The sequence below is a fragment of the Aptenodytes patagonicus genome, chromosome 15, assembly GCF_965638725.1.
Source record: "Aptenodytes patagonicus chromosome 15, bAptPat1.pri.cur, whole genome shotgun sequence".
Classification (NCBI taxonomy): Eukaryota; Metazoa; Chordata; class Aves; order Sphenisciformes; family Spheniscidae; genus Aptenodytes; species Aptenodytes patagonicus.
Window position 1 is genome coordinate 16,895,816 of NC_134963.1, and position 16,849 is coordinate 16,912,664.

The window sequence follows — 16,849 nt, forward strand, 5'->3', positions numbered from 1 at the left end:
GACATGGTCACAGAGAGGGGATGTGGGCGCGGAGGGGGGATGCGGCTGTGATAACTTGCTGCTGCGAAACGGTCCCGCAAAAAGGAAGGGAGGTCCCTGCTCTCTGCTCCCCAGGCCAAGAGTCGTGAGCGTATCTGGCCGCGGAGTGCCAGGGAGGTGCTGGGTGATCTCTGGAGTTCAGTACTGGGTGTGCCTGGGAGGAACAGCTCAGTCAAACGCCTGCCAGGAGCGGCATGGACACTCGGCCCTGCCTGGGAACCTCCCAAGGCCCTGCCAGCCCTCTCCGTGGTGGGGTTCCACAGGGCAGGAGAAGCCCAACTGCTCCAGCCCATGCCGAGGGAGACGGTCTGCTGGCCCAAGCCGCCCCAAGCACCCCAGCACCCATGAACCCTGACCAAACGAATGAGGATTCAGCTGAAACCCCCAAATTGTTCATGCACAGACCAAGAGGAGCAGCCATCAAGGCTTGCAACATCTCTCCCATGACAGGTCCCCCAGGTCTGAGATACCCTCCCCAAGGGCCTCCCAGCTCTGTGGGCTGGACATGCCGCAGCCTGCCCCAGGGATTGCTACGAGGGGACAGGGACCCTTTTGGGGCACCCTTTGACCCTCCCTGGGGCTGCTCAAAGGGGTGAGGAGCCCCTTGGCCCTGCAGGGCTGGCCCCGGTGCTCCCCTCAGGGCCCCTCCGGTGGGATGGGGGCCACTTCAGGGCTCCCTTGGCACCCCCATAGCTCTCCCTGGGACTCCTCCAAGAGCATGGGGCTCCCTTCACCCCTCCCCAGGACTGCTCCAAGGGGACAGGGCTTCCTTCAGCCCCACCCGGGGCTCCCCTCGGGCCACCCCTGCCCCTCCACGCCCTCCCCGGAGCTCCTCGGAAGGGATGCGCCCCCGGGGCGGGCTGCCCCGAGGAGATGGGAAGAGGGAAGGTACCGGGCTGGGGGGCTGCGGGAGAGGAGCCGTGCCGGGCGGGGCAGGGTGGCAGGGTGGTGCCGGTGCCGGTGCCGGTGCCGCGGCAGAGCCGGGCCGCGGGGCGGAGCGGCGGCCCCGCAGCCCCGGCGGGTGCGGCCGTGCCGGCGGGGAGCCCCGCGGGGCGGCGCCGGGCGGGCGGTACTTAAGGCGGCGGCGCGGGGTGCGCGGCCCCGTTGTGCCCATGGCTCCGTCGAGCGCGGCCCGGGCGCTCCGCGCCGCCGCCCGCCTGGGCGTCCCCCGCCGCCCGCGCTCCGCGCTCGCCGCCGCGCCCCGCGGGGCCTCTCCGCCGCCGGCTGCGGGCAGGGGGGCCCGGCCGGTGCCTCCCCCTCCGCGGGGTGCGGAGCTGGGGCCGCCGCCCGCCGTGGATTTCGGGGACCCGCGGGAGGCGTTCCGCAGCAAGAGCAGCGCGGAGCTGCTGCGCGGGCTGGTGGTGCTGGGGCTGTGCGCTGTCGGGCCGCTGGTGGAGCACAACCGGGAGGTGGGTGGGTGGCGGGGGGCGCCGGTCCCCGGCTGGGGGGGGTTGACCGCTCCGAGGGAGGGGGGGGGGGGGCCGGTCCCGGGCAGGGGGGTTCCCGCTGCGGGTGGGGTGCCGGGCCTGGGGGGCTGCCCGCTCCAGGGGGGATGCCGGTCCCAACCTGGGCGGGGGGGGCGCTGCCCGCTCCGGAGGTTGCCGGTCCCGGACGGGGGGGGGGGCTGCCGGCCCTGGGCCGGGGGACCCGCCGCTCCGGGGGGGTGCCGGTCCCGAGCCTGCGGGGCTCTTGTTCTGGGGGGGGGGGGGGGGGGGTTGGGGGGGGGTGCGGTTCCGCTGCGGGCCGGGTGCCGGCCGGCGGGGCGCTGAGTTGCCGTTCTCCCGCAGCTGCTGCAGCTGTGCCAGCGGGTGCTGGGGCAGACGCTGTTCGAGCGGCTGATGAAGATGACTTTCTACGGGCAGTTCGTGGCCGGGGAGGACCAGGAGGCCATCAAACCGCTCATCCGGCGGAACCAGGCCTTCGGCGTGGGCGCCGTGCTGGACTACAGCGTGGAGGAGGACCTGAGCGCCGAGGAGGCCGAGCGCAAGGAGCTGGAGTGAGTGCGGGGCCGGGGCGGGGGCGGGGGGGGAGGCGGCGGCGGCGGCGGGACGGCGCGGGCACGGCGTGCGCCGGGCGCGGGCGCGGGCCTTGGCCGCTCTGCTATTGGCTGCGCCCGCCCATCCCCCCCGCTCCCATTGGCTGCGGAGCCGGGGTTGCCGTGCGTCACGGCCCCGCCTCCCGCTGCGCCCCCCTCCCCCCCGCCCTGGCGTCGCCGCCGCCGCCGCCCCCCGGGTGCCGCCCCCCACCCTCCCCAAACACGCTGGGGTGCTGCCCGCCCCTTCTCCCTCCCAGGGGTGCTGCCCCCGCCCCCCCACTGGGGTGCAGCCCCCCCCTCCATCCCCCTGCACACACCGGGGTGTTGCCCCCCCCCTCTATTCCCCCCACACTGGGGTCCTGTCCCCCTCAAGCCCCCTGCACACACAGGGGTGCTGCCCCACACGCTGGAGTGGTGCCCCCCGCGCTGCTGCACCCCCTCTGTTCCCCCTGCACACACTGGGATGCTGCCCCCCCTCCCCCCCCCCCCCCCGGGGTGCTGTTCCCCTCCACCCTCCTGCACACACGGAGGTGCTCCCCACCCCTGTTCCCCTCCCACCCCCTCTGGGGTGCTGCCCACCCTGTCCCCTTTTCCCCTGCCTCCACTGGGGTGCTGCCCTCCTCCACCCACCCCCCGCAAACACTGGGGTTAGACCCCCATTCCGCCTTCTCTCCCCACTGGGGTGCTGCGCCCACCCCACTGCACACACTGGGGTGTTTCCCCCCTCCATTCCCCCTTCTCCCCCCCCACTGGGGTGCTGCCCCCCCCCCCCCAGGGTGCTGCTCCCTCCATCCCCACCTCCCACACTGGGGTGCTGCCCCCCACCGTTTCCACCCACCTCAAGCTGGGGTGGTGGCCCCCCGCCCCAGGTTGCACCCCCTTCCTACACTGCCCCCCCCACCCCGGGCAGCCTTCCCTGCCTCCTGTCCTCTGCCAAGGGCAGGCGCCGGCCCAAAGCTGCCGGTAACTTTCCACTATTCGGGCTCCAGTTTCGGGCGGCTCCGCTCACCCGATCGATGGGCCGCTGGGCTGGCACCCCACGGTCACCAGGGTGGGCGCTGTCCCCCCCCACCCAGGAGAAGGGTGGCCCTGCCAGAGGGCGCAGGCTGGGGATGCAGCGCGCCCCCGGGCGAGGCTGCAACAGCCCCATGTCCCCATTCGCAGCTGGGGACACCATCCAGCTGCCACGTGCTTGTCACACGGTGTTAAAAATACAGCAGAAACGGCTTCTGGGGGTGATTTGCAAGTGGGGTTTCGGGTCGGTGCAATGACGCAGGTGCTGCTGCTGGACTCCTCCCAGCCGGCGCTGGGAGCCTTATCTCTGCTGCCCACCCGGGCGCTGCTTATCGGGGACCCCCTGCTTGCCGCTCACCGCTGCTGCTGGAAATCCCCATCGGCGCGGGGGTCCTGCCCATCCGTGGCAGGATTGGGCAGCTTGCTGGGGCAGTGCTGGTGTGGGAGCTGCACAGGGGGAGACAGGGCTGCGCCCGTACCAGCCCCTTGCAGATTGAGCTGCAAACTGCATTTTTTTTAATATAAAAGCTTCAAAATACCCCACTTGTAGCCCGTGGGAGGAATGGCTCTTCTGAAGGCGCGGAGCAGCGGTGTTTTCGGAAGCGGCTGGCTTCTTCCCCGGGCACGCAGCCGTGGTCTGGGCACACTGCTCAGCATGCCTGTGGGGCTGAGCTGGCGGTGCCAGTGCTGCCGGGCTGTGCCTGTGCCGAGCACTTCTTGCGGTTGACCATGGAAGGCTTTCGTGGGCAGGCTCTGTGCACCTGTATCCTGCCTGCTCACGGGGGGTGTCGGTGGTTTGTGAGCTGTCTGGGCTACGCTAGCCCCCCCCCCCGGAGCAGATTTGAAGGTTGCGTGCATGGGACAGCTCGCTAGGTGAGCTCTGCCTGTGCTGTGTGGGTCATTCCCACCCAGGAGAGCTTGACAAAGCCACATGCTGGACCCCACGCCCCCTGATGCCACCCTGCCCGAGCCCCAGCAGGATTCGCTCCATCAAATGGTCAGGGAAAAAAAAAGCCATCCTGGCAGTCACCCAGGGATGTCATGGAGCAGGGACAAAGCCCAGGGGAGGCGTGGGTGGCATTGGAAGGGCTGCGTTGGACACTGGCCCATGCCAAGCATCACTCTGGGTCCTCCTCGGCTCTGCTGAGGGGCAAAACCCCAAATTACCGGTGCTTCTGCCAAGGGATGGTGCCAAGCTGGGCTGCGCGTGGTTGAGGGGGGTGAGCAGTCCAGGGCTCGTGGCTGCTGGGCTCGGGAGCTGCATCCTTCCCTCTCATGAGCGCTCCGGGTCTTTACCCTGCTGCCAGCCAGGAAGCAGAGGTACAAACCAGGTGCAGCCAGCGGGTTTGTTGGCCTCCTGGTGCCACCTGCTGTTGTTTCCCCCAGGCAGAGCTCCTGCAGGCAGAGCCGCGCTGGGCTGACCAGCGCAGCCTGCTCCTCTGGAGATAACAGCAGGGAAATGCCCTTTCCTCCCTGGAAACGGGCCCTGGCCGCTCCTCGTAACAGGCTTCATGATCGGGAACAGCAGTGCAATGCGGGCAGGCACCGGCTTATCCTGCCTGCTGCAGGCTCACACCTGCCCTGCCCTGCCTGTGCCGGCATCCAGAGCTCCGCCAGCTTGTCCCAGGAGTCCCTGGCCATGCGCTGAAGGCTGCTGCCAGGTCCTGCGGGCAGCAGGGCCTGGGTGCTGCTCCGCTCCCAGGGCAGCGCATGGGCTGGGGGCTTCGGGACGGGTGCAGCCCTGGGTGGGGTGTGGAGAGGCAGTGCTGCGGCTGGGCAGGGGCTTCTGCTCCCCGTGGGGAGGGGGGGAAACAAGGAGCACCCCCATAGTGGAGGTGGTTGTGGTCCCCTTGCAGCCTTGGGGCTATTACTGGCCCGTGGGCATCCCGAGTCAGGAGATGGATTGGGGTTGTGCTAACATGGGGAAGGAAAATCCTGTCCCCGAGCCCTGTCAGACACCCTGAACAGCTCTGCCAGGCAGCGCGTGGACTTTGCTGCTTCTTGAGATTTCCTGCGTGGACACCTGATACCTGCCCCAGTGTGGGATTACGATCCAGCCTGGCCAATCAACCTCCCAGAGCTGCCTCCTCCCCTTCTCCTGCTCCCAGTGCTGCTGCCACCCGTGCCCAGTGCTCTGCCTGCATGTGCTGTGGGTCCCTGGGATCACGGTGTGGTTTCTGTTTGGCTTGAAGATGTGCAAGGAGGTCCTGTGATGGTCCTGGGCTGGTGTGTGCTGGCAACTCATGCATGGGCAGGCTTGAAGGACTCTCTTCTGCCAAGAGCTTTGCTTTATTCCTACCTGCAGGGTTTTAAGCATCACCCATAGCTCTGATCTGGGCTTCATGTGACCGTGAGTTTTTCCTTGGATGTGGTAATTCAGGGACAACTTCTCCCCGGTGTTCCCTCATCCCCTCTGCCAGGCCCATCTGCTGACAAGTAAAGCAAATAGGCTGTGCTCGTGGCACCCTCCTGGTAACCTCCAGGGCAAAATGGATTATTGCCTACTTATTTCTGACAAGGGGACCTTTGCGCTTCTCCCTGAGACAGCTTATTTGAGCCTGATCAAAAACTTCCTGAAAGCCCGAGTCTGCTGTGTCAGCTGGACTACCCTTCCCAGCGATCCAGCAGGCTGCATCGAGTTTTCATAACCTGCTTTGCAGCACTTGGAGGGCTTGGTTTGTGCATGCTTTGGGCGAGTGTGAGCTCCCAGGTCCTGAGCGTGCCTTGCGGGTGGCTCTTTTCTGGTTATAGCTTGCCAGAAGCATTTGGGCAGTGCCTGGAGATGTGTCCTGCTCTGGGAGACTTGCTCTCGATTTGCAGAAGGGGTGGCCAGGTACAAACTGCGTTAAGTGGCACTTGGTTGGTGTAGGAATGGCTTTGCTGGCCAAGACTAATATTGCAAAGAAAGCAGATGATATCCAGGAAGAACTATTTCTTCAGCTGGAAGGAGCTGCTTTTATTTTGCTTGATGTGGAACAATAAAGCGAGTGCCACGGCACTGCTTTGAATGCCCTCCTCGGGGAAGAAGGGCTCACTGCAGTCATGCAGCAGGAATGCTGCTGGAGACGGTGTGTTTGTCTTCAGGAACACAAAACACTTCAAATTTAAGGGTGCTGTTTGCTAATTTAGTTGTGTGCATTCACCCTGGGTAGGTCAGAGGAGGCTTTGCTCCCTGCCACTTGTCCCCAGCATCTTCGATCATAGAATCATAGAATAGTTTGGGTTGGAAGGGACCTCTAAAGGTCATCTAGTCCAACCCCCCCTGCCATGGGCAGGGACATCTTCAACTAGAGCAGGTTGCTCAGAGCCCCGTCCAACCTGACCTGGAATGTTTCCAGGGACGGGGCATCCACCACCTCTCTGGGCAACCTGGGCCAGGGCTTCACCACCCTCAGCGTAAAAAATTTCTTCCTTATATCTAGTCTAAATCCACCCCTCTTTAGTTTAAAGCCATTCCCCCTTGTCCTGTCGCAACAGGCCCTGCTAAAAAGTCTGTCCCCATCTTTTTTATAGGCCCCCTTTAAGTACTGACAGGCTGCAATAAGGTCTCCCCGAAGCCTTCTCTTCTCCAGGCTGAACAACCCCAACTCTCTCAGCCTTTCTTCACAGGAGAGGTGTTCCATCCCCCTGATCATTTTCGTGACCCTCCTCTGGACCCGCTCCAACAGGTCCGTGTGTGTCTCATGCTGAGGGCTCCAGAGCTGGACGCAGGGCTCCAGGGGGGGTCTCACCAGAGCAGAGCAGAGGGGCAGAATCCCCTCCCTCGACCTGCTGGCCACGCTGCTTTGGATGCAGCCCAGGATACGATTGGCCTTCTGGGCTGCGAGCGCACATTGCCGGCTCATGTCCAGCTTTTCATCCACCAGTACCCCCGAGTTCTTCTCGGCAGGGCTGCTCTCAACCCCTTCATCCCCCAGCCCGTATTGATACTGGGGGTTGCCCCGACCCAGGTGCAGGACCTTGCGCTTGGCCTTGTTAAACCTCATGAGGTTCACGTGAGCCCACTTCTCGAGCTTGTCCAGGTCCCTGTGGATGGCATCCCGCCCGTCTTGCAGACGTTGGATGCAAGGTGTGCTCTGGGGTTCAGAGCTGTCCTGCTGTGCTGCGGGTGGGACCTGCCCACAGGACCCGTACCTCCCAATATGTCCTCAGAGTCCCAGCAGCGTGTCTAGCTGAAGCCTTCCCCTGCACCACACTGCCTGCTCCGAAGGGACCTTCCATCCACTGTGGGCCTTGCTATCGCATCCCATCCCTGGGTGTATGATGTCTCCTCCCTCCTTTCCTCTACCCTCTGTGTTTAGGAGCAGAAAGCTTCTTGACCTGTCCTCAGGGTAGCAAAATCATGGAGCAGAGCCTGCCAGACGTGGTGCCTGCTGCTCCCCATGAGCTCCGACTGCTCCTGTCCCGGTTCACGCCAGGCTTTGCTGCGCTTTGAGCAATGCAGGGCTGTTCCTGGCTCCGGGGAGCAGGACGGAAGGGCTTGTCTGCTTGTTTATGCTTCCAGCAGCCCCTAATCCCTGTCACAGGGTTTCCATGTGGGAGAACATGTTCTGGGACCATGCCACGTGCCTCTCCGCTCTCTTGTGCGAGTCCTCTGGCTCCGGCCGGGTGGCTTTGCTGCTTGTCTTGCAGTGTGCTTCCCCACTGTTGGGCAGGGCCAATTTTGGGGCAGGGCCAATTTTGGGACAGTGACTCCAAGGCAGAGATTTCCTGAAGGAGATGGCTCTGCTGTCGCTCAGGGCTGCTCTCCAGGGGCTGGCAGTGCTCCTGGGTGAGACCTCGGGTCTGCAGGCTGGGGTTAGGGTGTCAGCAAGAAGGTTTAGCTTCTCAAGCTCAAGGAGGATCTCATGACTTGGCCAGAATCCCCCTGGGCTGTCAGAGCCCTGCTATCTCAGTGGCAAAGAGCTTGGCCTTGAAATTACATCTGAGGTCAGCTGGAGTTGAAGCTGAGACCTTGTTTGTAAGTTGTTGGCTAACGCCAAGGCGCAGCAGAGCGTGGGGCAGCTGAGCTGCAGCAGGGCATACTATGGCTTGATGCACCCTGGGTCTGGAGGAGCTTCTTGCTTCATGGTCTGGCCACTGGTGCCTGTAGGGTGGGGAGGTGTTGGGATGAGGTTTGGTGCTCCACCACAGTGAGGATCGTGGGCTGGTGTCATCCGAGACGGAGCACCCAGTCCCACCAGGGCTGACCTTATCCTTGCTGTGGGGTGGGCTGTTTGAGAGCAGCTCTGGACCCTGGGACACAGCATCCTCCCTGTGCTGCCTCAGGACCTCCAGGTCACACTTGCCTGGATGTTGAAACCCCGTTGCCTTCCGTGAGCGGGTTTGGGGCATCTGACTGGCCAGCAGAGCTGGCGCTGAGCAGCGTTTGATCCATTGGCAGTGGGATGGCGCGGGAAGAACAGGGTCCGATGTCAGGCTGGCGGCAGGGGAGCCTCGGAGCTGCCCTGGCCACCAGGGTGGGGTTGTGGGGGGGTTGCTGACCTGGCCCTTATCTTCCCTGTTTCTCTTCTTAGCTCCTGCACCTCTGCAGCCGAGAAGGAGATGGGAGGTGAGTGACCCAGCCTCTCCTGCTGACAGGAGATAGCCTGAAGGTCCAGCTGATCCGGGCACTGTGGGCCTGGTGTGAGGGAAAGACCCAGCTCCCACAGCCTCAAAGCATGAGCTGGATGAAGAACATCTTGGTTCTTGGCCAACCCTGCTCCTCAGCAAAGGCTGAGCCCCTGCTCAGGCAATAGAGCAGGCAGGGCGCATTGCAGCCCTCAGGGGTTCTTTTGAGGTCCAAGACAGAGCCCCTCTCCCCTGCGCCCACAGCAGAAGCTCCCAGGAAGGCTTGTAGGAGCTCAGCAGGGTTGTGTGGCCCATCTCCATCCTCTTCCACCCCAGGAGCAGAGCAAAGGGAGAAGCAGTACCGAGCCCATCGGGGATTCGGGGATCGCCGCGGTGGGGTCATCAGTGCCCGCACGTATTTCTACGCTGACGAGGCCAAGTGTGACCAGCACATGGAGACTTTCCTCCGCTGCATTGACGCCTCAGGTAAGTGCTCCACGTGTCCTCAGCAGCCCCACTGTGCTTGGGGACTGCAGGGACCCTGCAGCCCACCGCCATATCTCGGGTACCTCCCTTCTGCCCAAGCACTCTGCCTGTTGGGCTAGCTCTGTCTTTGTGGCTCCATCCAGGTGGCAGCTCAGAGGACGGCTTCTCGGCCATCAAGCTGACGGCGCTGGGCAGACCTCAGTTCCTGGTGAGTGTCAGGGCTGTGACCAGGGCAAGGTGGGTCAAAGCCAGGGCCACGGATGATGCATCTTGGGGGGGCAGGTGCTTTGGGGTTCCAGGCTTGCTGCAGTGGCATCTCTACTGATGGCAGAGAGGAGTGGGCACCAACAGGCTGTCCCCCGTGTGCCCAAGAGCACCCTGGAGACCCTGTCTCAACTTTTGGGGACACAGGAAGAGCTCAGAAGGTTAGAGGTCCCAATGTGAGGGTGTGGGGGGGTCTGTACTGCTAGGCTTAGCCCCTGCTTGGCCAAGGTCCCCTGCTATAGGGTCAGGGTCTGCCTCAGGCTGGGCACGATCCTGCAAAGCCTCCACCGCAGGAGGCTCTGAGACAGTTGGGCTCCAGCCCGGGTGTCTCACCTCGAGCTCTGTCCCCGCAGCTGCAGTTCTCAGAGGTGCTGGTGAAGTGGCGGAGGTTCTTCCACCAAATGGCCGCAGAGCAGGGCCAGGCTGGGCGGGCAGTGCTGGAGATGAAGCTGGAGGCGGAGAAGCTGCAGGTGAGGCAGGCAATGTCCAAGGGAGGAGGCTGTGCTGCCGGGGATGCGCTGCTGGAGGTGGCCGGTGGCCATAGGGACCCCGGAGCAGCCCTGACCTGTGAGACCTCTGAGCCTGGAGCAGTAAGACCCCTGTAGCCCCTTGGCACTGATGCTCCTTTTGGTGGCAGGAGGCCCTGGCCAACCTCGGCATCGCGACCAAGGCGGAGAGCCAGCACTGGTTCACAGGCGAGAACCTGGGTGTAAGCGGGTAAGCTGCCTGCGACCTGGGGCGTGCAGTGGGATGGGGACACTGGGGGACCTTGTCCCTGTTCGTGGGGCAGCAGCAAGGAGAGGTCTCCAAAGGCCAGCACTGGCTCAGCACAGCGACCAGGCAGAGAGGAGGTTCGGGTGGAGGTGACAAGATGGGTCAGGGTGGCATGTGCTGTGCACCTGGCTCGCTGGTGGGGGTTGGCAGCTGGTAGAGACCCCCCTGCCCCTGCAAGACACCAGGACAGACCTGGCTCTCTGCTCCCAGCACTGTGGACCTGCTGGACTGGAACAGCCTGATCGACAGCCGCACCAAGCTCTCCAAGCTGCTGCTCGTCCCCAACATGCAGGTGGGTACCCATCTCTGCCACCCCTGGAGTGGCCCCACAGGGAGGGTGCTGTCAGTATGGGTCAGCCCGTCCCCGTCCCCCGTTCTGGTCCCCTGCTACTGCTCCAAGGTTAGGGTGCTGCAAGGACTCATCCTTCTGTGTAGTTTGCCTCCTCCCTGCCGTTGCCTACCAACACGTGCCTCCCTGGTGCGAGTTTGCCTCCTGTGGGCAGGGCTGGCCGCAGGCAGGCAGGGTGCCACAAGCTGTTCTTGTTTCAGACTGGGCAGCTGGAGCCTTTGCTCTCACGCTTCACTGAGGAGGAGGATCTGCAGATGAAGCGGATGCTGCAGCGGATGGACGTCCTTGCCAAGGTCAGGGGGTGCTGGGGCTGGGGGAGCTGGGCACGGGCACCACCGCAGAGAGGGAAGGTGCGTGGCAGGTGGCCCCATCAGACCAACCTGCATGTCGTTCACACCGCCAGAGAGCCACGGAGAAGGGCGTGAGGCTGATGGTGGATGCGGAGCAGAGCTACTTCCAGCCAGCTATCAGCCGCCTCACCCTGGAGATGCAGCGCCGCTTCAACAGGGATCGGGCGATCATCTTCAACACCTACCAGTGCTACCTGAAGGTGAGGTCCAGCAGGAGGCTGGGCAGGAAGGACCTGCTGGCGCAGCTGGATGGAGACCTCAGCTCCTGAAGCCATGGCAATGCGGTGGCACGACTCCAGGGCTGGCTGGCTGGAGGTGCAGGGTGGAGGTCGCACTGACGCGATGGCCCAGTGCCATTTCTTCCATCTGGTCTCAGGAGGCTTACGACAATGTGACGGTGGACGTGGAGCTGTCACGCCGGGAGGGCTGGCACTTCGGCACCAAGCTGGTCCGTGGTGCCTACATGGAGCAGGAGCGGGAGAGGGCAGCCCAGATTGGCTATGAGGATCCCATCAACCCCACCTATGAGAAGACCAACGAGATGTACCACAGGTAGAGTACAGCCCCAGCCACGCTCCTCCCGCCCGCCCCACCAGGCACAGGCTCGGGCAGCCTCACCATGCAGCCCTGTACTGTCCTACAGGTGCCTGGACTATATCCTGGAGGAGATCAAGCACAGCCGCAAAGCCAACGTGATGGTGGCATCTCACAATGAGGACACGGTGAAGTTCACCCTGCACAGGTGGGTGCTGGGGAGGCAACGTGTCATGGCAGGGACTGGGGGCTCGAGGGATTTGGGGGCCCAGCAGAGCTGCAGTGAGATGTGCTGTGGCTTGTCGGGTCTCCTCTGCACTCACCTGGTGGGTTCCTAGCTCCCATCTGGTGCTCAGGGCTTCAGTTGGGGCTTGGAGCTGGAGTGCAGCACGGTAGCCCACAGCGGCTGCAGAGCTGGCCCCATGGCCCAGCCCAGAGGCTGTTTTAAAAACAAATCCCTCAAGTCCTTGCATCCCAGCATCAATGTGGGACGTGGTCAGTGCCGTGCACTCGTACTTGGAGATGATCCCTGCTCCCCTCGTGGGACACGCTGCCCCTGCATGCTCTGCTGTCTCTGCTCTTCCCTAACACGGAGGCTTGGCTTGCAGGATGATGGAGCTCGGGATCCATCCCTCGGAGAAGAAGGTGTACTTCGGGCAGCTGCTGGGCATGTGTGACCAGATCACCTTCCCCCTGGGTGAGTGCTGGGAGCAGGGGGGGACTTGGCAGATGTCCTCCTGCCCCACCTTGACCCCTGGGGTTTCCCTGAGCAGCTGCTGTGGGGTCTGAAGGGTGGATGGAGCCAGGCTATGGGTCTGTCAGAGGGCAGGACTGGCTGAGGACAGTGCCTTCTTGCCTCTTCCCCAGCTGTGTGGAGTGCTGTGACCCCTGCATGGGGTTTGGGGAAGATGTAGATCAGGATGTAGATAGAGAATCACATCTGTCTCCTGGAGGCCCCATGAGACCGTGATGGCTGGGCAGGAAGATTCCTGCTTTGGACTACGAGCTGAGATCGGGGTACTCCTAGATGGGGCAGAGATGGGTCCTGGCAGCCAGCAAACCCTTCTTATACCTCCTTGGTCTGGGCGTGTCGCTCTGCTCCACTGGAGGTGCACACCACGTCCTGGGCTCTCTGCTAGCGGGGTGGCAACAGGTTCTTGTGTGACCTTGTCCTCTCCTCTGCCGCTGGCCCAGGCAGCGGAGCAGAGCTCCCAGGGGCCCGGACAGAGGGACATGCAAGGGTCTAGGTAGCCCAGCTTAGGTCAGGGACTGATCCCCCTGCCCACACCAGTGTCCGGAGCAGAGACCCGAGGCCAGGAGAGCAGCGGGAGGCAGACCGGGCAGATGTCCAGCATAGATGCTGCTCTGTCCTGGAGTTCCCCTCGCAAACGGGGTTTGGCTGCCTGTCTGCAACCTCCTCTGGTCATGCTGGAAAAATGTGTTAACTTGATGTTTCTGGTTGAATGCTTCTTGAATTGGCCCGGCCCTGGCTGCTGACATTCCCAGGGCTCCTGGTGACCTCCGCCCGCTCCCCCCGGCGCGTTCCCAAGCTCCCCGTGCTGAGCCGGGGGAGGGATGCACCGCCGCTCCCCCCAGCCCGGGCAGGCTCGGCCACGTCTGGCCAGGGCCGCTCTCAGGCTTCCCCTCCCCAGTGCTCAGCTGCAGCCTCTGGCCGCTGCAACCCTCCCACCCGCCATCCCTTGCTCCATCGGCACAGCCCGAGGGGCATGGAAGAGCTGGGAGTAAGGGAGGCTTTTTTCCTTTTCTTTCCCCCCCACTTTTTGCCTTTCACACACACACACACACACACACACACTTTTTTCCCTTTTCTCTTTTTTTTTCCTTTTTCCATTCTTTTCCTTTCTTGGTACTTCCCTGACCTGCCTCTCTCCCTCCAGGTCAGGCTGGCTTCCCCGTCTACAAGTACGTGCCCTACGGCCCAGTGAACGAGGTGCTGCCCTACCTGTCCCGGAGAGCCCAGGAGAACAGGGGCTTCGTCCAGAGGGCGAACCGGGAGCGGGACCTTCTCTGGAGGGAGGTCAAGAGGCGGCTCCTCGCAGGCAGCCTCTTCGGCCCCAGCCACTAACCCCAACTGTGGCATCCAGCCCAGGGTCTCACGTACCTTCACCTATAACCACTATTGCCATTCCCTGTCCTAGTTCTGCTGCAGTTTCCCCCCCCCCCAGCACCCTTTGCCCTGGGAGGGGAAGTGTCCTTGTTGCTGTTTGAACCACATACACCTTCTGGAGGTCACTACCGTAGGGTTGCCCCAGCTGGCACTGCCCTGAGGGATGTCCCTCTGCCATCCCAGGGGCTCTTGAGCTGTGCTTGCCCTGGGCTGTCTCTGGGGAGAGAGATGCTGGCGTTCCCCTGCCAGCCTTCCCCCACGTTGGTGAATGCTGTCCCAGGGTCTTCCCCTTGTGGGATTGCACGGGGAGATTTGGCTGCCTGCTTTGTGCCTCAGGTCCAGGGCGGGCTGGGTGGCTCGGGGACAAGCTGGCCTCAGCCAAAAGCTCCTCCAGCCTCTGCCAGGGCTGGGGCTTGGTCTCTTCCAGCTCCATGGAGGCAGATGCCAAAGCAGAGGCCGCAGTGACGTGTGAAGGGTCACTGGGCAGGGGCAGGATGAGTCCCTGCCGCCTGTCCCAGGGCAGCCACTACCTGGCTGCTCACCAGTTTTGCACAGACCAGAGCTGGGCGGGTCCTGGGCAGGACCAGGCTCTCTCCCCATCCCACCGCCCTGAGCAGAGCCAAAGCTGCCCAGGGTTGTCCATCCTCAGGCACACGTCCAGTGGGTCAGGAGGGGCGAGAGGAGCTGGCCGGCCCCATCCCCATGCTGTTCCTGCCCTGCCCACAGTCCCCGGCTCTGATGCTGGACCAGGTCTGCTGCAGGCAGGGGTGGTGGCCACATGGGAGCACCAGGAGCCGGACCGCAGCTCAGCTCTGCCGTACACTGGATTTGTAGAGAATGGTGATGATTAAATCATAACTGTTTTTGCTCCTGTCTCTTTCTTGGAGTTACTGGGCAGCTCTCTGTCCCTGGGCTCTGCTTCACTACCCTGCTCTCAAAGGGGGGGTTAGTGCCTGCTCTCAGCCCCCTCCAGCTGCACGCTTTGGCCTGAGCCGGGGCCAGGGCTGGGGGAAAGGAGCCAGAGACGGCTGCACTGAGTGAGGCCAAACTTCCCCGGGCCTGGGAATGGGGAAGCTGCGGAGCTGTCCATGATGGCCTTGAGGGAAGCTGGGAGCCCTGAAGCATCCTCAGCTGGCCCCAGCACCCTGCTGCTCATGAAGGGGGGGTGGCAGCTGTGAGAGAACCTCTCCCCACCCTGAGGTCTGCTTTTGGGGGACATGCACCCTGCAGGCTTTCACTGCCTCAAATTAGGGGCAGTTTCTCCTGGACTCATTTTGGGCTCTGCAGGACCATGAGCACCTCTGGGCTTCCCTGCCTGCCAGCTATAAGGCAGCATCTTTTTCCCTGGGTTGTTCTCTCCACTTCTGGCAAGCCACCCAAGCCAAAGGGGTGAAGTTTAGGCTTTCCAGAGATGTTCACCTACTGCCTTTTTCTCTAGCTGAGACTCCCATGCCTTAAAAAACACCTGGAGCAGCAGGGAGCATGGCTGGAGCATGGGGCCGGGGCTGCTGCTATATAAAAGCAGTGCCGGAGCAGGCAGCAGCTGGGCTCCTGGTATTTTGGGGAGGAGAGGAGATGCACTCCCGGCACCGGGCTGCCTCTCCAGCCTGTGCAGGATGCTGCGGCAGTGGCATGGGGCGTGCTGCTGCCCCATGGCCTGAGCTCTGCTGGTGCGGCTGGACCCAGGGCTGGATGCATGAGCAGCTGTCATCTGCTGCAGGCTTCTGCAAAGACCCCCGGCCACCTGCATAGCTATTGCAGGAGCAGATGCTGCAGCTTCCATGCCAGCAGTTTCGTGTATCTGTACATGGCTGGTCTTGACCCCCCCCCCTTTTTTGGAGTTAACCCCCTCTCCAGCCCTCCTTCCAGGACAGAAAGGACTTGTGCACCTACAGGCAGCTCTGCAACATGCCTCTGCAGCGCGTGTGCTGCTGTTTGCAGGAGCTGTGTATGGGGTCAGGGTGCAGGGTGCTTGCCTCCTGCCTTACCCAGGGCACTGGATGCCCTTGAAACCCCCCAAATCCCCGTGTTCCCAGCAACCTTTATCCATGCTCAGCCAGAAAACAGCAACCGCTCCTTTTATTTCTGAGTGCATTGACCCAACCAAACCCTCCCTATATCTCAGGCTTTCCCCACCCTGCTCAGTTTTAGCTCTTGCTGCTGGAAGCTGCTTTCTGCTTGTCCCAAAGGAAAGGGAGGCATGAAACAGTGGCGGGTATGCCGGTAGCCCGTGCTGCAACACGCTCGCTTGCAAGGATGCTGGCTACAGCAGCAGGGGGAGTTGCAAGGGGAAAGAGCCCGTATCCTTGCAGCAACCATCTCGGCAGCCTTGCGCTCAAATGCCGTGAGCAGCCCAAGCGCACACGTGAGCGGGGGCTTCTTCCAAGAAGCAGAGCCTGGCCGCATCCCGGCAGGATGGTGACGAGTGCCTCGTATTGTATGACTCCGCGCTGCCCTGCCGTGCAGTCCTGCCCGCTGAAACAGCTGCAGGGATTTTTGAACCATCGACAAAACAACATATTTTTCCTCATTTTTGTGTTCAGAAATACTATAGTGCTGGGGTTTCTTTTTTCTCTGATGTTTTCCAAAACACAGTTCAATGGGAGGCAAGCACCTGGCAGGGCATTTCCAGCCTGAAAACTGAAAAAGGAGCTGCAAACGGTGGTGTAATGGAAAGCATCATGCCGTGCTCCCAGGGCGCTGGCACAGGCAACAGCCTCGCTGGCACCAGAGGGAGAGGCAGGATGGGTGGCTGATACCCGTGGGACGTGCAATCCCCCAGCCCTGGCAGCACCAGCCAGCCCAGACCATGCCACTCCCCTGAGCACCGTAAATCCTCCCTCCACCTCCTCCCCGCAGCATCCTCAGCAGCTTCTCCAGCCTCTGGCTACCAGCCGGCAGCATCTTCCGAGGGACCAGCTTATCTCCCCGGCTACGGCCCAACCCCTGCCCTGGTGTGGGTTAGAGCTGGTGAAAACGGAGCAGCACAGGATCTGCTGCCTGCCTGCCTGCAGGAAGAGAAAACTGTTTACTGAAGCCAGAAAACTGACAAAATCAAACACATCCTTGCACAAAGCAACAGCGTGGGAAAGGCGTGGCGGTGCGAGCCTGCCCTGGCTTACCGGGAGTGGGGCAGAGGAGCACCAGGCATGCTCAACACAGCGGGAAGGTGATGGAGAGAGCAGATAGGAAGGGAATCCTGGTTATGGAAACAGCCGGAGCGAGGCCACAGCTCCAGGTGGACACAGCTGCCAGGCGAGGCATGGGGATGCGACTGCCAAGCCTGGCTTCCCGCCTAACTTTGGAGTGAACTCCCTCCCCAACCT

General features: G+C 62.8%; 1 protein-coding gene across 1 annotated transcript; it reads left to right on the forward strand.

Annotated features, from left to right (window-relative positions):
* The first annotated feature begins 1,256 nt into the window (after nt 1-1,256).
* PRODH (proline dehydrogenase 1) lies at nt 1,257-14,390 on the forward strand. The gene is made up of 14 exons (XM_076352851.1): nt 1,257-1,448; nt 1,827-2,035; nt 8,605-8,639; nt 8,975-9,124; nt 9,268-9,332; nt 9,742-9,858; nt 10,026-10,105; nt 10,373-10,454; nt 10,712-10,804; nt 10,915-11,061; nt 11,238-11,413; nt 11,505-11,603; nt 12,004-12,092; nt 13,294-14,390. The coding sequence occupies exons 2-14, from the start codon at nt 1,878-1,880 to the stop codon at nt 13,479-13,481; spliced, it is 1,479 nt and encodes a 492-aa protein (XP_076208966.1). The 5' UTR covers nt 1,257-1,448; nt 1,827-1,877; the 3' UTR covers nt 13,482-14,390.
* Nucleotides 14,391-16,849: the final 2,459 nt, after the last annotated feature.

Bases quoted from the DNA above. Each gene is read 5' to 3' on its own strand.
- PRODH (XM_076352851.1), top strand. From the start codon at position 1,878: ATGAAGATGACTTTCTACGGGCAGTTCGTGGCCGGGGAGGACCAGGAG. The intron at 10,455-10,711 runs GTGGGTACCCAT...TTCTTGTTTCAG, and splicing joins TGCTCGTCCCCAACATGCAG to ACTGGGCAGCTGGAGCCTTT. The intron at 11,414-11,504 runs GTAGAGTACAGC...ACTGTCCTACAG, and splicing joins ACCAACGAGATGTACCACAG to GTGCCTGGACTATATCCTGG.